We start from the raw sequence: 16,447 nt of genomic DNA on the forward strand, positions 1-16,447 counted from the left end.
CTCTGCGGCCATGTATTGATTACCGGGGGCTGAACAGCATCACGGTAAGGAACACTTATCCCTTGCCACTGATGTCTTCAGCTTTCGAGCGGCTGCAGGGGGCGTCTTTTTTTCACCAAACTGGACCTGCGCAACGCCTATCATCTGGTTCACATAAGGGAGAGGGATGGGTGGAAAACCGCCTTTAATACCCCCAGGGGGCATTTCAAATACCTGGTTATGCCGTTCGGCCTGTCTAACGCTCCGGCGGTTTTCCAGGCACTCGTGAATGACGTGCTGAGAGACATGGTTGACCAGTTCATATATGTCTACCTGGATGACGTATTAATTTTTTCCTCCTCTCTCCAGGAACATGTTCAGCACGTCAGGCGAGTGCTCCTTCGGCTGCTCGAGAATGGGCTTCTTGTCAAGGTGAAGAAAAGCGTTTTTCATGCACAGTCAGTCCTATTTTTGGGGTTCATCATTTCATCCGAGGGGGTGCGCATGGATCCCGACAAGATCAAGGCTGTGGTGGATTGGCCGACCCCTGACTCCCGCAAGTCCCTGCAGAGGTTTCTGGGGTTCGCCAATTTTTACCTGCGTTTTATTCGCAACTTCAGCCAACTAGCTGCCCCTCTGACCACCTTGACCTCCACCAAGACTGCGTTCAGGTGGTCTAGTGCAGCACATGCTGCATTTTCTAACCTCAAGAGCTGCTTTGTTTTGGCCCCTATTCTCATTGCCCCCGACCCTTCGCGTCAATTTGTGGTGGAGGTCGACGCTTCGGAGGTGGGGGTTGGCGCGGTTCTTTCCCAGCGCTCCTCCGTGGACGGCAAGATGCATCCGTGCACCTTTTTTCTCATCGTTTGTCCCTCGCCGAACAGAATTATGACACTGGTAATAGCGAGTTGTTGGCGATTAAGTTAGCCTTGGAGGAGTGGCGTCATTGGTTGGAAGGCTCGGGGATGCCTTTTATCGTCTGGACGGATCATAAGAACCTTGAATACATCAGGTCGGCCAAACGTCTCGACTCCAGGCAGGCTCGGTGGGCTCTTCTTTTCGGTCGCTTCGTCTTTTCCATGTCGTACTGTCCGGGCTCTAAAAACATCAAGCCCGATGCTTTGTCCCGCGTTTTTGATCGTTCCGACTACTCCCGAGCTTATTTTACCTGAGAGACTTGTGGTCTCCACTATCACTTGGGAGACTGAGTCTAAGGTCCGCACGGCCTTACAAGGGGTAATGCCGCCGTCTGGGTGCCCACCGGCTCGGTTATTTGTGCCGGAGGGTTTAAGGTCCGACGTCATCCACTGGAGCCACTGTTCTAAGGTCTCTTGTCATCCGGAGATTAATCGTACCCCCTTTTTGGTCAAACAACGGTTCTGGTGGCCATTGATGGCTCGTGACATTCGGGATTTTGTTTTGGCCTGTTCGGTCTGTGCCAGTTGTAAGGCTTCCAATCGTCCCCCGGAGGGTCTCCTTCAATCACTGTCTGTCCCTTCGAGACCCTGGTCCCACATAGCACTAGATTTCGTTTCCGCCCTACCTCTGTCCCAGGGTAACACGGTGGTTTTGACCGTGGTGGACCGGTTCTCAAAGGTGGCCCATTTTATTCCCCTGCTCAAATTACCTTCTGCCAGGGAGACGGCGGTTACTGTCATTGACCGTGTCTTTCACATTCATGGCCTCCCGACGGATGTGGTTTCTGACAGGAGTCCCCAGTCTGTTTCCAAATTTTGGAGAGAATTTTGTCGGCTACTGGGGAGAGAGTTAGCCTTTCTTCTGGTTTCCATCCTCTGAGCATTGGGCAGACCGAGCGAGACAATCAGGATCCTGTGCGGGTGTTACGATGTTTGGTTTCTCAGAACCCATCCTCTTGGAGCCAACAGCTCTCTTGGGTGGAGTACGCACACAATTCATTGCCAGTGTCATCCACGGGCCTCTCTCCATTTGAGTGTGGCTTAGGGTACCGGCCACCTATTTTTCCTAGTCTGGAATCCGAAGTCGCGGTCCCCACTGCCCACGCTTTCGTCCAGAAGTGCCGCCGCACCTGGAGAACTGCTTGTCAGACGCTTCTCCAGGTGGGTGCGCGCACTAAGGCTTAGGCTGATCGCCACCGGTCGAAGCCTCCCGTCTACGTTGTCGGTCAAAAAGTGTGGTTTTCTAGTAAAGATATTCCGCTTCGCTCCATATCTAGTAAGTTGGCTCCTAAATTCATTGGCCCATTCATTGTCACTAAAGTTCTTAGCCCAGTGGCAGCAAACTTCCTCCAGCGTACAGGACAATCCATCCCGTTTTTCACGTATCCAAATTGAAACCCGTTTTTCACTCTCCTATTAATCCGCCCCCCTGTAACATTAGTCCACCGAGGCGAGCGTGGGGATGAACCCAAGTGCAGCTTTATTTAACAAAGTGAAAACCCAAAATACAAATAAAGACTTGACTTAACTTGGACAGACTTGACTTGGCTTGGACAGACTAGACACAAACAGACTGCAGGTTACAACATCAATACACGACCAGAGACAATTGCTACATGAGGGCTATATATACCAAACAATCAAGGACACATGACTTAACCAACCAATCAGAACAAGACACATAGACAAGGGTAACACATGACAAGATCACAGGAGGGGCAAGGAACACATGACTAGACAGGAACCATGACTAAACTCCAAAATAAAAGACATGAGAACAATGAACAAGAAACACAACAAAACCCAAACCCCACGTTACATAACCCCCCCCAAGGTCGGCTCCAAACGCACAAACAAAACCCAAACCTAACAAGTCCAGGAGGGTTGTACAGCGAAGGTGGAACAGGGGGAGGGATGGAGGGCCAGGTCCATGAAGGGGAACAGGATCTGGATAATGACATGGACCGTGGAACAATGGGCAAGACCTTGGGTCATGAAACAGTGGTAGACCATGAAACAGTGGAGGGCCAGGGGACCACCAGGTCAGATCCAGAAGAGCATGGAGCCATGGCGGAGCAGGCAGAGCAGGCAGCCATGGAGGAACAGAAGGGCACCAGGGCGGAGCAGGCGGAGCTGAAGGGCACCAGGGCGGAGCAGGCGGGTCCGAAGATCCCCACGGCAGAGCAGACGACCACCACAGCAAAGCCGAGGAGAGCAAAGATCCCCACGGCAGAGCAGATGATCACCACAGCAGAGCAGATGTCCACCAATGTAGAGCTAACAAGGCAGGTGCCCACCAAGGCGGATCAGGTGGGAGTTCATGAACGGTCTCCTTGGCCATGACAGGACAGGCAGAGAGTTCAGAAATGGATGCTGCCGCCTCGGGAGGTTCTGCAACGGATGCCACTGCCTCAGCAGGTTCTGCAGCGGACGTCGCCACCTCTGAGGCAGACTCGTGGACAGGGGAGGTCTCTGGGGCAGACTCGTGGACAGGGGAGGCCTCTGGGGCAGACTCGTGGACAGGGGAGGCCTCTGGGATGCCAGCTGCTCGCACTGACATCAGAGGTGGATCCATCACACTGGCAATCAGTCTCATCAGTTCTGGCAAGATGGCCAGGGCATGACAAGGCTCTGGCGTGGCAGCCATCTTGACTGTAAGCTCTGACATGGCAGTCATGATGGGTCCAGACTCAGGAGTAGCAGCCGTGACATGACGAAGTTCTGACGTGATGGTCGTGGCATGGTGAGGCTCAGGCGTGGTGGCCATCTTGGCCGGGGAATCAGGCGTGGTGGCCATCTTGGCCGGGGAATCAGGCGTGGCGGCCATTTTGTGAAGAGGCTCTTGAGTGGCCGGCATGACGTGAGCAGGCCCTGGCTTGGCAGGCCTTAATGTGAGCAGGCCCTGGCTTGGCAGGCCTTAATGTGAGCAGGCCCTGGCTTGGCAGGCGTGACGTGAGCAGGCCCTGGAGTAGCAGGCGAGACGTGAGCAGGCCCTGGAGTAGCAGGCGTGACATGAGCAGGCCCTGGAGTAGCAGACATGACAGTCGGGACGGGATAATGCTCCGGTGTGGTGGGTACCGGAAGATAGCAGGATTCCTCTTCCACAATCCCCACAGTGAACGAGGATCCACTCAACCGGAGTGCAAAGTCACTATATATTTGGCCAGAGTCCAGTGAGGCATGTGACATGGCATTAACAAAGAGATTTCCAAAACGGAAAATGTCTTTGACGGCCACATCATTAAAGTCCACTAAATGGCACAATCTACAGAAGTCCTCAACATAATCCTCTATGGCCCTGTCGCCTTGATGAAGGCAGAGGAGGCGAGAAGCTGCTGGGTTCGTGGTAGCGGTCGCGTATTCTGTAACATTAGTCCACCGAGGCGAGCGTGGTGATGAACCCAAGTGCAGCTTTATTTAACAAAGTGAAAACCCAAAATACAAATAAAGACTTGACTTAACATGGACAGACTTAACTTGGCTTGGACAGACTAGACACAAACAGACTGCAGGTTACAACATCAATACACGACCAGAGACAATTGCTACATGAGGGCTATATATACCAAACAATCAAGGACACATGACTTAACCAACCAATCAGAACAAGACACATAGACAAGGGTAACACATGACAAGATCACAGGAGGGTAAAACTCCCCCCCCCGCATTCTGGACACGAGACGGAGGGGACGCGGATTCCTGTATCTGGTGGACTGGTAAGGTTACGGTACGGAGGAGAGAAGTTGGGTCCCGGTCAGGGACATATTGGATGACTCCCTTATCGATGATTACAATTGACGGGTAAACTTTCCTGGTAGCGCCGAGAGGTAGCGCTCCTAGGAGGAGGGGTACTGTCACGGTTCAGGAGGTTCACCGGCATCTTCTGGGAGGGATGGGAGACAGCATCCAAACATCCCAGTTTACCTAAATTCTTTATGGCTACGAACCTGTGCCTTTATCTGAGAGAAAAGCTATTAAACAAAAGCTTAAACACAGACTGTGTCTGAGTCCCAAATACTAATAGGAAGGCCATAACTGTTCCATAACCGGGGGTTTTGTAGGCAAAAAAAAAACTATCCCCAATGCCACAGTCTTTACTATTCAAGATACTAATAAAGAGTCTGCACCTTTAAAAACAGCTGAACACACACCAGCTGATTCAGTTGTTTTATTTCCATTCAGATTCCCCTAAAGACACCAGTGCAGTGGTTCTTTCCTCTGGAGACACAGTGGAGGGGGGTTCAGTGACTCTGAGCTGTAGCAGTGATGCAAACCCTCCTGTACTCACTTATTCCTGGTTTAAGCAGAGAGCAGCTGCAGACACACTGCTGACAACAGGCCAGAATTACACCATCAGCAACATCAGCTCCCAGCACAGCGGACTGTACTACTGCACTGCTCACAACCAGCTGGGACAGCACAACTCTACACCAACACGCCTGGACGTGTTATGTAAGTGCAGTGTAAAACGTTTATGTAGCTGTATACAGCAGACGTTTTAAAGCAAAATTGTTCTAGTACTGACATTTCTGTACAAGAAGCTATGCAATTCCTGAACCACAGTTTGTGTGGAAAAAAGAAATAGCATGTTTTAAATAAAACAATGAGATAATAACTCAAAATATTGACATAACATCTTGAAATAACAAGATCTTATTTCAAAATAATGATGTATTACATTAAAAAACAACAGCAAAACAGTTCAACTATTTTAACAGCTTGTTATTCAGGACTTTTATAAAATCAGATGCTATCAGGGACAGCAGCACACCATCAGGCAGCAGGATTAACATGTATAATGAAAGAGAGAGAGAGAACAGATTATTTGGTATGCTCCTCCACTACAGGGTGTACATTGTGAGTGCAAGCAGGGACTCCAGCAGTCCTAGTTATGACAGTATAACTAAATGGGACAGTCAGAAGATAACAGTTATGATGGCACACTGGGACATAAAGCGTCTCACCACTCCACTGTCGACAAACCTGAGTCACTGTTTAAGACAGGGGTGGGAGACAGCATCCAAACATCCCAGTTTACCTAAATTCTCTATGGCTACGAACCTGTGCCTTTATCTGAGAGAAAAGCTATTAAACAAAAACAAATATGTTTTCAACCTAGACTTAAACACAGACTGTGTCTGAATCCCAAATACTAATAGGAAGGCCATAACTGTTCCATAACCGGGGGGTTTTGTAGGGGGAAAAAAACTATCCCCCCAGCCACAGTCTTTACTATTCAAGATACTAATAAAGAGTCTGCACCTTTAAAAACAGCTGAACACACACCAGCTGATTCAGTTGTTTTATTTCCATTCAGATTTCCCTAAAAACACCAGTGCAGTGGTTCTTTCTTCTGGAGACACAGTGGAAGGGGGTTCAGTGACTCTGAGCTGTAGCAGTGATGCAAACCCTCCTCTTCTCAACTACACCTGGTTTAAGCAGAGAGCAGCTGCAGACACACTGCTGACAACAGGCCAGAATTACACCATCAGCAGCATCAGCTCCCAGCACAGCGGACTGTACTACTGCACTGCTCGCAACCAGCTGGGACAGCACAACTCTACACCAACACACCTGGACGCGTTATGTAAGTGCAGTGTAAAACTTTTATGTAGCTGTATAAAGTAGATGAACAAAAATAATAAAAATAAAGCCTCATATTGTTTATGATTTGTTTCTGAAGGCTCAGAGGAGAACACAGGTTTAAAAGTCATCTTGGTGGGACTGGTCGTCTTCCTGGCAGTAACACTCCTCTCAGGAGCTCTGTGGATGTGGTATGTTAAATATCAACATACTGAATATATTTGAAACACGATTAAAATTAAATACTTATTTACAGTTAGCATGAACATGTGCTTGCTCTTTCTCAGGAAGAGGAAGAGGAGCTCAGCTAATGGCCACAGCAGCACTGGTGACGGCGAACAGGTGAGTGAAGGTGAAAAGAGGGACTATTTGATCATGTGACATGTTCAAATATGAACTTTATCCTTTTCAGCCTCCGTCTGCTGCTGTGTATGAAAATGTCCCAGCCTCAAACCTCAGAGGGAGAGTCGCCTCAGATGATCAGGATAACGTTCACTATGCCAGTGTTGTTTTTAACTCGCACACACAGGAACAGTCTCTGTCACCCAGACTTCCTCCAGACACCACAGAGGAAGAGGATGTTCAGTATGCTGCTGTGAACTTTAGCAGGAACACTGCTGCCATCCAGTGAGCAAATCATTATCAACACTAATTGTGCTGCTCAGTCTACTTCATTAAGTTAATTAAGTGACTTATTAGAAATATAAGACTTTACACTATTCTAGTCTTTAAATCACCTCTTTTTGTTCCACAGGCTCGTGGCAGACGAAGCGGCTGAAGATTCATCTCAGATCTACAGCAAGATCCAGAAAATCACCAGAAAGAGAACGAGCTGAGAGAGATGTGATCGTTCTGTTCTGTATCCAAACCTAACACAAGAAGAGGGGTGGCCTTGGCATTTTATCAGAGTAGCAGTATTGAAATTTCAGTAGTGTATTGTAGTGCTTATATAGTACTGTATGCTGTTTTACTTTAGAAGTTATGCAGGTCAGGATTTTAAAGAGGAATTTAGATTATGATTAATTTTTTTCCCATCTGTTTTTTTTTTTTTTGTTCCATTATAATCTTTATTAACATGTTTTTGATTTACTGATTTATTTTTTACATTTATTTAAATGATTCTATTCAATCTATAGTGCTATTTTTATTTTTAGTAATCTATATATGCTTTCTTTATGCATTCTGTTGTTTTCCAGCAATAATTATAAAACTTTTTTTAATGAAATTACCTAGTTACTTCATTTATCATTCAATCTCTGTCAGTTTGCTGGTCATATACATGACTAATGCTATGTAGTTTGCAAATGAATTAATCAGAAGTAAAACATCTTGTTAATAATCTATATTTCCTATTAGCTAGGATTTGACTTGCCGTCTAGCCAATTCTGCTTATGATTAAACTTTACGTTTGTGTTCAGTCAGTTCCCGCCTCCTCCTTGCCCATGTTCGAAGCAGAACATTGCCCAGAGCGTCACACTTCCTCCACCGGCTTGCCTTCTTCCCCTTGTACATCCTGGTGCCATCTCTTCCCCAGGCGATGCACACGCACCCGCCATCCACGTGATTTAAAAGAAAATGTGATTCATCACGTTAACTTTTTGGTTAACTTTTAACTTTTTCAGCAATTTGTGCTACAGTAGCTCTTCTGTGGGATCGAACCAGACCGGCCAGCCTTCGCTCCCCACATACATCAAAGAGCCTTGGGCGGCATTGACCCTGTCACTGGTTCACCGGTTGTCCTTCCTTGGACCACTTTTGGTAGGTATTAACCACTGCATACCGGGAACACCCCACAAGACCTGCAGTTTTGGAGATGATCTGACCCAGTCCTCTAGCAATCCCAATTTGGCCCTTGACAAAGTCGCTCAGATCCTTACGTTTTTTCCTGCTTCCGAAACATCACCTTCGAAAAATCTCACCCCTTGACAGGTGCCATTGTAAACCCGACACAAGTACTGACACCTTATTTGTGGAAAAGTGTGAACGTTATACACGATTACAATCGAATCGAAAAATGCCAAAGGAACATTTTTGTGTATATCTTTGTGTGTGTGTGTGTGTGTGTGTGTGTGTGTGTTTGTGTGTGTGTGGCCATGAACTGAGGCTATTCATTTTTCAAAAATCTGTTTAACATATTCTGTCAGTTACCACCACTAACCCAAATAAATAAATAAATAAATAAATAAAGAAATAAATAAACTCTCTAAAATTGCATGTTGTTACAAGTTATTAATGTTACATTATTATTACTATTACTATTATTATGTTACTGCTAGTCATTTAATGTATTTCTGGGTTTAAAAACAAATCTTTATGTACAAACAGGAAGGCTGTAAACTTCAAGAGGTTGTCAGAGCGCCTGTGGAGCAAAAGATCATTAAAACACTAGTGTGTAGGAGAGTTTGAAGTACCAGAAATGTCATTTATTATAAAATAGACTTCACTGATATGAACAAACTCATCTTGCAAAGGGGTAGAGTGTGTGGTGAGAAGCGTTAAGTGTGAAAGTGCTTCAATGTTTATTCATAATTTTATTTATATTATGACATTCATCTGACATTCTAAGCAACCAACAACTTGAGTACAGATTGGAAAGTGTGAGAAGCAATAGTATGGCAATAATCCAGCACAGGTGGAACAGTTTTTTGAACAAAGTGTAAACAGATGAAGTAAAACAAGCCTTATTTCTGTAATCATTCACATTTTCTGCTATATAGTCACATAGCTGCTCAATTTCTAAGAGATAAATAAAAGAAAAACACCAGGAGGTCTGAATGTCTGCCGTGGTAGGCAAGTAGGTGATATCCTCCCAGCTGGGCAATAATGTAAAACAGGAGTCTTAAATGGCAGTCACCACTGGGAGGTGCTAGAAGCAGCCTAGCAATAAGTGATTATAGAGACATCACATGGGTTTGTTCTGGTTTCTTTATTAATGTACCAGCAGCTTTATTAAGACAAATATCTTGAAGAATTTCAATATCAGACAGTCTCAACAAACTCAAACCTGACTGGTCAGCGCTCACAGTATTTTGAAGGAACAGAAATAGAGACAGTCATAACAGATGAAACAAAGTAGAGGCAAAAAAATACAGTACATATTTAGCTAGGCCTAGTAAAAGATTTTTTTTTTTTTAGCTGAAAAGAAAGAAAAATAGAATAAGAATGCTGTGTTAATCAGACTTGAATACCTTCATGTGTAAAAACAAAGAGGAAGCCAAAATAGGGAGGTGTGACAACACAATGCTGTGTCAAGTGCACTACTCATCTTCCGTGTCTTTACTGCTAGTGTCATGAAGAAGCTCATAACTGCTTACAAGTGCAGTACGAGTGAAGGAGGAGCAGGCTGAATAAGGCGGTTAATATTCATTAAAAGAGTAAGATAGATGTATTTTGTATTTATAAGGACATTTTTGGTCTAAATTCTACACGTGGTGGATCTTCAAGCGTCGGCTGTCTGAAGGCTGATGTCACCATGTTTTACAGAATGTCGAGAAATATTACAGTAGCAGCAATCCTCATGTTACTGACAGGTAACCTTTTCAGATATTTCAGCTCTTTCTACTGTTTTTATGTGCTGTTGTGTCACTACTGCAACAGAAAAGCCCTAAACATGTCTCTGTGTTTGGAAGTTGCACCTTTCTTTTTCAGTGTGAGGTTATGTGTCCTGTTAATTCTATAACCCCGGATGAGGTTTATGAACGGTTTCAACCTGAGTTCTATTTTTATCATCATTTTCACACCTCCTTCACTCATTCGCTATGTGTGACTGCAGCAGTGGTTAAAACTGTGGTTACACTCTTGCTGGTCAATGCATGAGCCATTGCTTTATGTGTTTAACTCACTTTAATTTGTGTTTCTGCTGTGTGTGTGTGTGTTCCAGGAGTTCAGGCTCAGCACAGTGTAAATCTCTCCTCTCTGAGTCTCTGTGCTGTTACTGGATCTACAGTAAAAATCCCCTGTACATTTACAAAACCTTATCAGTCCAGTGTCACACAGAGAGAGTGGTATCGAGTCCAGAGCTCTGAAAGAGAACCACAAGACCTGAGCAAAGATCCACAATACTCAGGACGAGTGTCTGTAAGCACAGTGACGTCTGACTGTGAGCTGACACTGAGAAATGTGAGTGTGAGTGACTCTGGAGTTTATAACTTTAGATTTAAAACACAGATAAGTGACTGGATATCAGCCTCATCTGGAGTTCGACTGACTGTTACAAGTAATACACACACACTTTATTGTATAATATGTAGTATGTATTTCAGGTATGTGGTATTTACAGAGTTTTATTACATAACTGTGTGTAGACTTGCAGGTGAAGGTGGATCCTAACACTGTAGGACAGAGAGAAGTGAAAGTGACCTGTAGCTCCACCTGCAGCATCAGCACACACCGTTACTACTGGTACAGGTATGGCAATTACTTCAGATATAGCACTGACGCCTCCATTGTCCTCGACTCAACCAGTCCACATGATGAAGGCAGCTACTCCTGTCAGGTGTATGGGAAAGAACACCGCTCTCCTCCAGTGTGTAAGTGTCAGAGTAAATCTGTCCCTCAGCATCAAACTGAAAACAGTAACTCATATGGCTGTCACTAAAACATCATGCTTTGCTTATATCATTGTTTCTGACATGGTGACTTAATTTGAATAATTAAAGAAAAAAGTTTCTAAATCAGTGATGGTGTGGAATAATATTTAATATTTTAATTAATGATTTAGTAAATAATTTAATAATAGATCAGTTAATAAATTGGTGGTGCTGCTCAACAAAAGTCTAAACACGTCACTTCACTTCACAATGCTACCTCACAATATTTGCCTTCATTTTCCGTGACACAGAGAATAAACACATCTGAGCTGCGAAATGTTTATAAAAACAGAAAATATGGTGTTTTGACTCTAATAAATCTATTAAAAGCTCCACAGATACAATAGGTCCTGTTGCTACTTTTATTTTATGTTATACACTGGAGGGAGAAATGCAAATCTATCTTTAGATCAGATGTTAGAATTGTATTGATCTTTAGATTTCTGTTCTCATTTTGTATGTTTCAGGTCTTTTCAATGAAAAGAGCTGCTGGAGCGTGACTTACTCCACCCAGACTATCTGCTCTCTGTTTGGCTCATCAGTGGACACGCACAGTTATTACACCCTCCCTGATCATTACAAGGTCACAAACATGTTCTGGTTCATTAAAGAGCAAGCTGGTGTTGAGCCTGTGGATGTGAGAGAGGATGAGGAGTATCAGGGCCGAGTGCAGTACACACACAGCTCCCAGAATAACTGTAGTCTGAGAATCACTAACCTGAGAGAGAGAGACGCTCAAACCTACAGATTCAGATTCTACACTGATGATCCTAACGGCAAATACACCGGCCAACCTGGAGTCTCTCTGTCTGTCACAGGTAATGTTGCACAATTATACATTTACTTAACTACATTTACAGAGGTGAAATAAATGAAATTAATAAATCAGTTTATTATTTGCAGATCTGAAGGTTACAGTAACAGACTTGAGTAATGGGTATAAAAAGCTGTGCTGTTTCACCACCTGCACTCTGTCTAACAACCCCACTTACATCTGGTACAAGAACAGACAGCGTGTTACTGACAAGAACAGAAATAAACTGTATGTCAGTAGTGGGGATGAAAACAGCTACTCCTGTGCTGTAAGAGGACATGAGGAGCTTCGCTCTCCTGCTGTCTGTAAGAACTCACTTTACACTTCACTCATTCTGTCATCATCTCACTGCCAGCTTCTGTTAGACTACAGTAAACTCACATGCAGTGATACATGAATAAATGACGCTTTAGGCTTTTTTAAGTTTGGATTTCTGTTCTAACTCATTTTGTGTGTTTCAGGTGTTTCTGATGAGAAGAGCTGCTGGAGTGTGACTTACTCCACCCAGACTATCTGCTCTCTGATTGGCTCATCAGTGGACATACTGAGTTACTATACCTTTCCTAACAATCAGAAAATGACAAAAGCATTCTGGTTCATTAAAGAACAGGCTGATGCTGAGCCTGTGGATGTGAGAGAGGATGACGAGTATCAGGGCCGAGTGCAGTACACACACAGCTCCCAGAATAACTGTAGTCTGAGAATCACTAACCTGAGAGAGAGAGACGCTCAAACCTACAGATTCAGATTCTACACTGATGATCCTAACGGCAAATACACCGGCCAACCTGGAGTCTCTCTGTCTGTTACAGGTAATGCCACACAATTATACATTTACTTAACTACATTTACGTAGATGAAATAAATGAAAATAATAAAACGAATTTATTATTTGCAGATCTGAAGATTATGGTGTCAGACTCAGGTAGTGGACAAAAGAAGCTGAGCTGCATCACCACCTGCACTCTGTCTAACAGACCCACTTACATCTGGTACAAGAACGGACAGCGTGTGTCTGACTGTAAATCTGCCTCCTGCACTGTAGCTGCAGTCAGTGGTGCGGTCAGTTACAGCTGTGCTGTTGAAGGCCATGACAGTCTCCTCTCTCCTCCAGTGTGTGAGTGTGGATTTCACTCTCCTCAATCATAGTACATCTATATCTATATCAAATGCTGATCCTGAACACACACCAGCTGATTCAGGTGTTTTATTTCCATTCAGATTTCCCTAAAAACACCAGAGCAGTGGTTCTTTCCTCTGGAGACACAGTGGAGGGGGGTTCAGTGACTCTGAGCTGTAGCAGTGATGCAAACCCTCCTGTACTCACTTATTCCTGGTTTAAGCAGAGAGCAGCTGCAGACACACTGCTGACAACAGGCCAGAATTACAGCATCAGCAACATCAGCTCCCAGCACAGCGGACTGTACTACTGCACTGCTCACAACCAGCTGGGACAGCACAACTCTACACCAACACACCTGGATGTGTTATGTAAGTGTCACGCTTTAAAAATAACTATTTAATCAGGATGTTCCAGTACTTGTGACTTGATCAGTGTTCACCTCCTTCTCTCGATCAACAAACCTGAAATGGTGTTTTCTACAATCTTTAATCAATCTATTCAATGTTGACAATAATAACAGTAATACCAAAAAAGAAGCTTTTCTATTTTGCATTAAATTATTCATATAATCTAATTATGGATATTGTTTTCAACAAATGGAACAGCATATAACTGATTATACCATAGCACTGCTGAATTCTCTTAATTCATTTTCTATAACAGCAGCTCTGACAGTAGTTCTGGCTGCTAAACAAATCACAGGTTTATATTAACGCACTCACACCACTATGCAGTTGATTATTTTCCTATAACAGCATGTCCCCAAGTGTTTTATAAGTGAGTAAAACTTTACTGGTGGTGTTTACTGATGTGCTGTATAAGGACAAAACATGTCTGCTTTAATAAAAATAGTTTATTTTACACAGTAAATAGTATTTGCCTCTGTCCATGGACTAAAAGCTTTTCTTTGTCTCAGGTGATGAGGACAGCTCAGCTGAGGTATGGAAGTATGCTGTATGGGGAGCTGCTGCACTCGTTCCTGCTCTGCTTCTCTCTCTTCTTACTGCCGTTCTGTGCAATAAGTGAGCCACTGAACTCTTTCATCATGACAATGAATCTGTACCATAAACTTAATCCAGTGTAAAGCATTAGCTAAATGAAGCAGGAACAGATTGAACAGCCATGTTTTTATGTCATTTGTGTGAATAGGAGGAAGCGACGAGCAGAGAGAGACACAGACATTCAGGTACTGAGAGAACTTTTCACTTTGTGTCTTTGTCTTCATCAAGCTCTACATAAAGTTCCTATGAAGCTGTTATTGAATGAATATTGAAGACATTTTCTCTTCATTTCTTTCAGAGTATTCCAACACCTGGAGATGACATATATGCTGCACTGAACCCTGTGACTATGTCCCCGGATTATGACACTCTGCAAGTATGTATACAGTCTTTCTGCCTCTGTGCGTGTGCGTGTGTGTGTGTGTGTGTGTGTGTGTGTGTGTGTGTTACTAGGCACATACCATGTACATACCATATTTAGTTTCCTTAAACTCTCATTTTCCCCTAGAATGTTAAAAGCTCTGCCAGTGACACTCACACAACCCTGAACCCTGCAACCATGTCCTCTGATTATGAAACGCTGACGGTAAGTGTGTACCTGCTTCCCCAGACTGAAATAAATAAGCGCATCTCCTAAGACTGACACTAGATGGTACAACTTATTAAGAATACTGGTGTTTCATAAAAGATTACGTGTCCTCCTAAGCAGTGGCGTAGTTAGAGGGGTGAATATCAAGTCAGCACAGCTCACTGTCACTGCCACTTCTCTTTCACAAGAATCTTGCCTTCCGCATCAAGTGTTTGAAAGTGTAATGCCTTCTGGGACTGTTAATTGGCGAACTGGTTCATAACAGTTAAAATCATTATTTTCTGTAGTTTTTTTGCCCTCCAATAACCATTCCTGTACACAAGACTATGAAATGTTTAAGAATGATTATTTCATTTTCTGGTGCATTTTACAGAAGTGACACGTACAGATATTTGAGACCTGCAACCTCGTCCTCTGAGAGAAAATGAATAGGCTGGAAATGTGTGTTTGTGCAAAAGAGTGTTTATTACAGTGTGTAATGTGAAAATGTATGTGTTTTTTTTTGTTTGTTTGTTTTTTTTCAGGGTGTGGCTACTCGACTCAGTGAGGAGTAGTACTCCAGACCTGGAGAATGATAACTAACAGATGAGTTTGGTTTGTGACTTTACATTCAGCATCATGAACAGCACAGGAAAGATGCTCAGGGTGAGAGTTTTAGGATTAGAGTTGAGGATTAGAGTTAAGCAGCGTTAAGAAGACACCATAAACTCATTTCTGTCTTAAGTAAGTGTCATTCATTTATGTTATTTGAGCAGCTTCTTTAGTTTCTCAGTTGTCTTTCTGCACATTTAATATATTATATACCCTCATATATAATGTGTGTGGTGGCCTGGGATAACCCTTCACATTTTCCACTGTATCTAGCTCTACAGATTTTTTTGTCTCTTCACTCGCGTGATCTCTGTTCACACTGACATCAGTGGAGAAATAATCACTGATTAATTCAATCAATTCTGATCTGTTGGTTAAATTTCTTGTTACTGTCTTTTTATACTTGTCTATTTTGGCTAAACATTTACTTTGTTTGCTATTGTCTGATCCTATTTGTTATTTTCAAGTGTTGTAAAACTTCAGTGAAAAGCTGGTTAATGATGATAGCTGATAATGAAGCAAGGAATACCAACCTCCATCAAGAAAATTCTATGATGTCAGACCTGTTACTGTACAATGTATAAAATGTTCCTACGTACAAGAATAAAATAGACCTCGTGAGCTTTTACGTCGTAATTCTTCAAACAGCAGTACAAACCTCTTTACATAATATAGAGAACAATCCTGGTCATTTGAAAAGTATTAATAAAATAAAATTAAGTCTAAATACAAAATAAATAATAAAAAATCATAATTTATGGCCCCAAATATAAAGGACATGAAATCATCCAAAACAGTTTATGTTCCACCTTTCATTGCAACATAAGCAAGAATTTTAAAATAACACATTGTGCAGAAATCTATTTAATAAAAAACAACTATATTAAAGTTGCACAAGACCGATACCACACATTATCATCTTATAATTATATTACTCTTCTGATATATCTTGCAATGCATTAACATGCCTTTGGTGAAGTCTTTCGGTTAGTTGCATATGACTCCTTTTGCAGTATATTGGGATTGTAAATTACTCTGAAAATTGCGTGGTACATGTATTACCATTTGTCACTAAAAATCATTAAAAATAAATAAATGAAGTTATGTGGTTAAACCAAGCTCAGTTTCTTGTGGGAAAACTTCAGAATTTTATTGTTAGACAGTCTGAAAAAACTCAAACCTGACTGGTTAGAGCTCACAGCCTTTTGAAGGAATAGCGACAGATGTGGTGGTATAAATTGGATTAGCCCTCATGTAT

At 43.1% G+C, this 16,447-nt stretch overlaps 2 protein-coding genes across 2 annotated transcripts in view; both read left to right on the forward strand.

Moving 5' to 3' along the window:
* LOC128317443 (sialoadhesin-like) overlaps window positions 1-7,504 on the forward strand; it is a 72,296-nt gene extending 64,792 nt beyond the window's left edge. The window contains exons 19-24 of the mRNA XM_053229305.1: window positions 5,082-5,351; window positions 6,217-6,486; window positions 6,583-6,673; window positions 6,770-6,824; window positions 6,895-7,109; window positions 7,237-7,504. Coding sequence (XP_053085280.1) covers window positions 5,082-5,351; window positions 6,217-6,486; window positions 6,583-6,673; window positions 6,770-6,824; window positions 6,895-7,109; window positions 7,237-7,318 — 983 coding nt within the window. The 3' untranslated portion in view covers window positions 7,319-7,504. The remainder of the gene's footprint in view (window positions 1-5,081; window positions 5,352-6,216; window positions 6,487-6,582; window positions 6,674-6,769; window positions 6,825-6,894; window positions 7,110-7,236) is intronic.
* Window positions 7,505-9,830: 2,326 nt separating this feature from the next.
* LOC128317444 (B-cell receptor CD22-like) lies at window positions 9,831-15,977 on the forward strand. The gene is made up of 13 exons (XM_053229307.1): window positions 9,831-10,012; window positions 10,363-10,698; window positions 10,787-11,011; window positions 11,539-11,889; window positions 11,975-12,190; window positions 12,347-12,697; window positions 12,784-13,002; window positions 13,107-13,376; window positions 13,925-14,030; window positions 14,158-14,194; window positions 14,308-14,385; window positions 14,518-14,595; window positions 15,123-15,977. Exons 1-13 carry the CDS (start codon window positions 9,955-9,957, stop codon window positions 15,150-15,152), a joined length of 2,355 nt encoding a protein of 784 aa, XP_053085282.1. The 5' UTR covers window positions 9,831-9,954; the 3' UTR covers window positions 15,153-15,977.
* Window positions 15,978-16,447: the final 470 nt, after the last annotated feature.

The sequence above is a fragment of the Pangasianodon hypophthalmus genome, chromosome 25 (assembly GCF_027358585.1).
Source record: "Pangasianodon hypophthalmus isolate fPanHyp1 chromosome 25, fPanHyp1.pri, whole genome shotgun sequence".
NCBI classification, from domain to species: Eukaryota; Metazoa; Chordata; class Actinopteri; order Siluriformes; family Pangasiidae; genus Pangasianodon; species Pangasianodon hypophthalmus.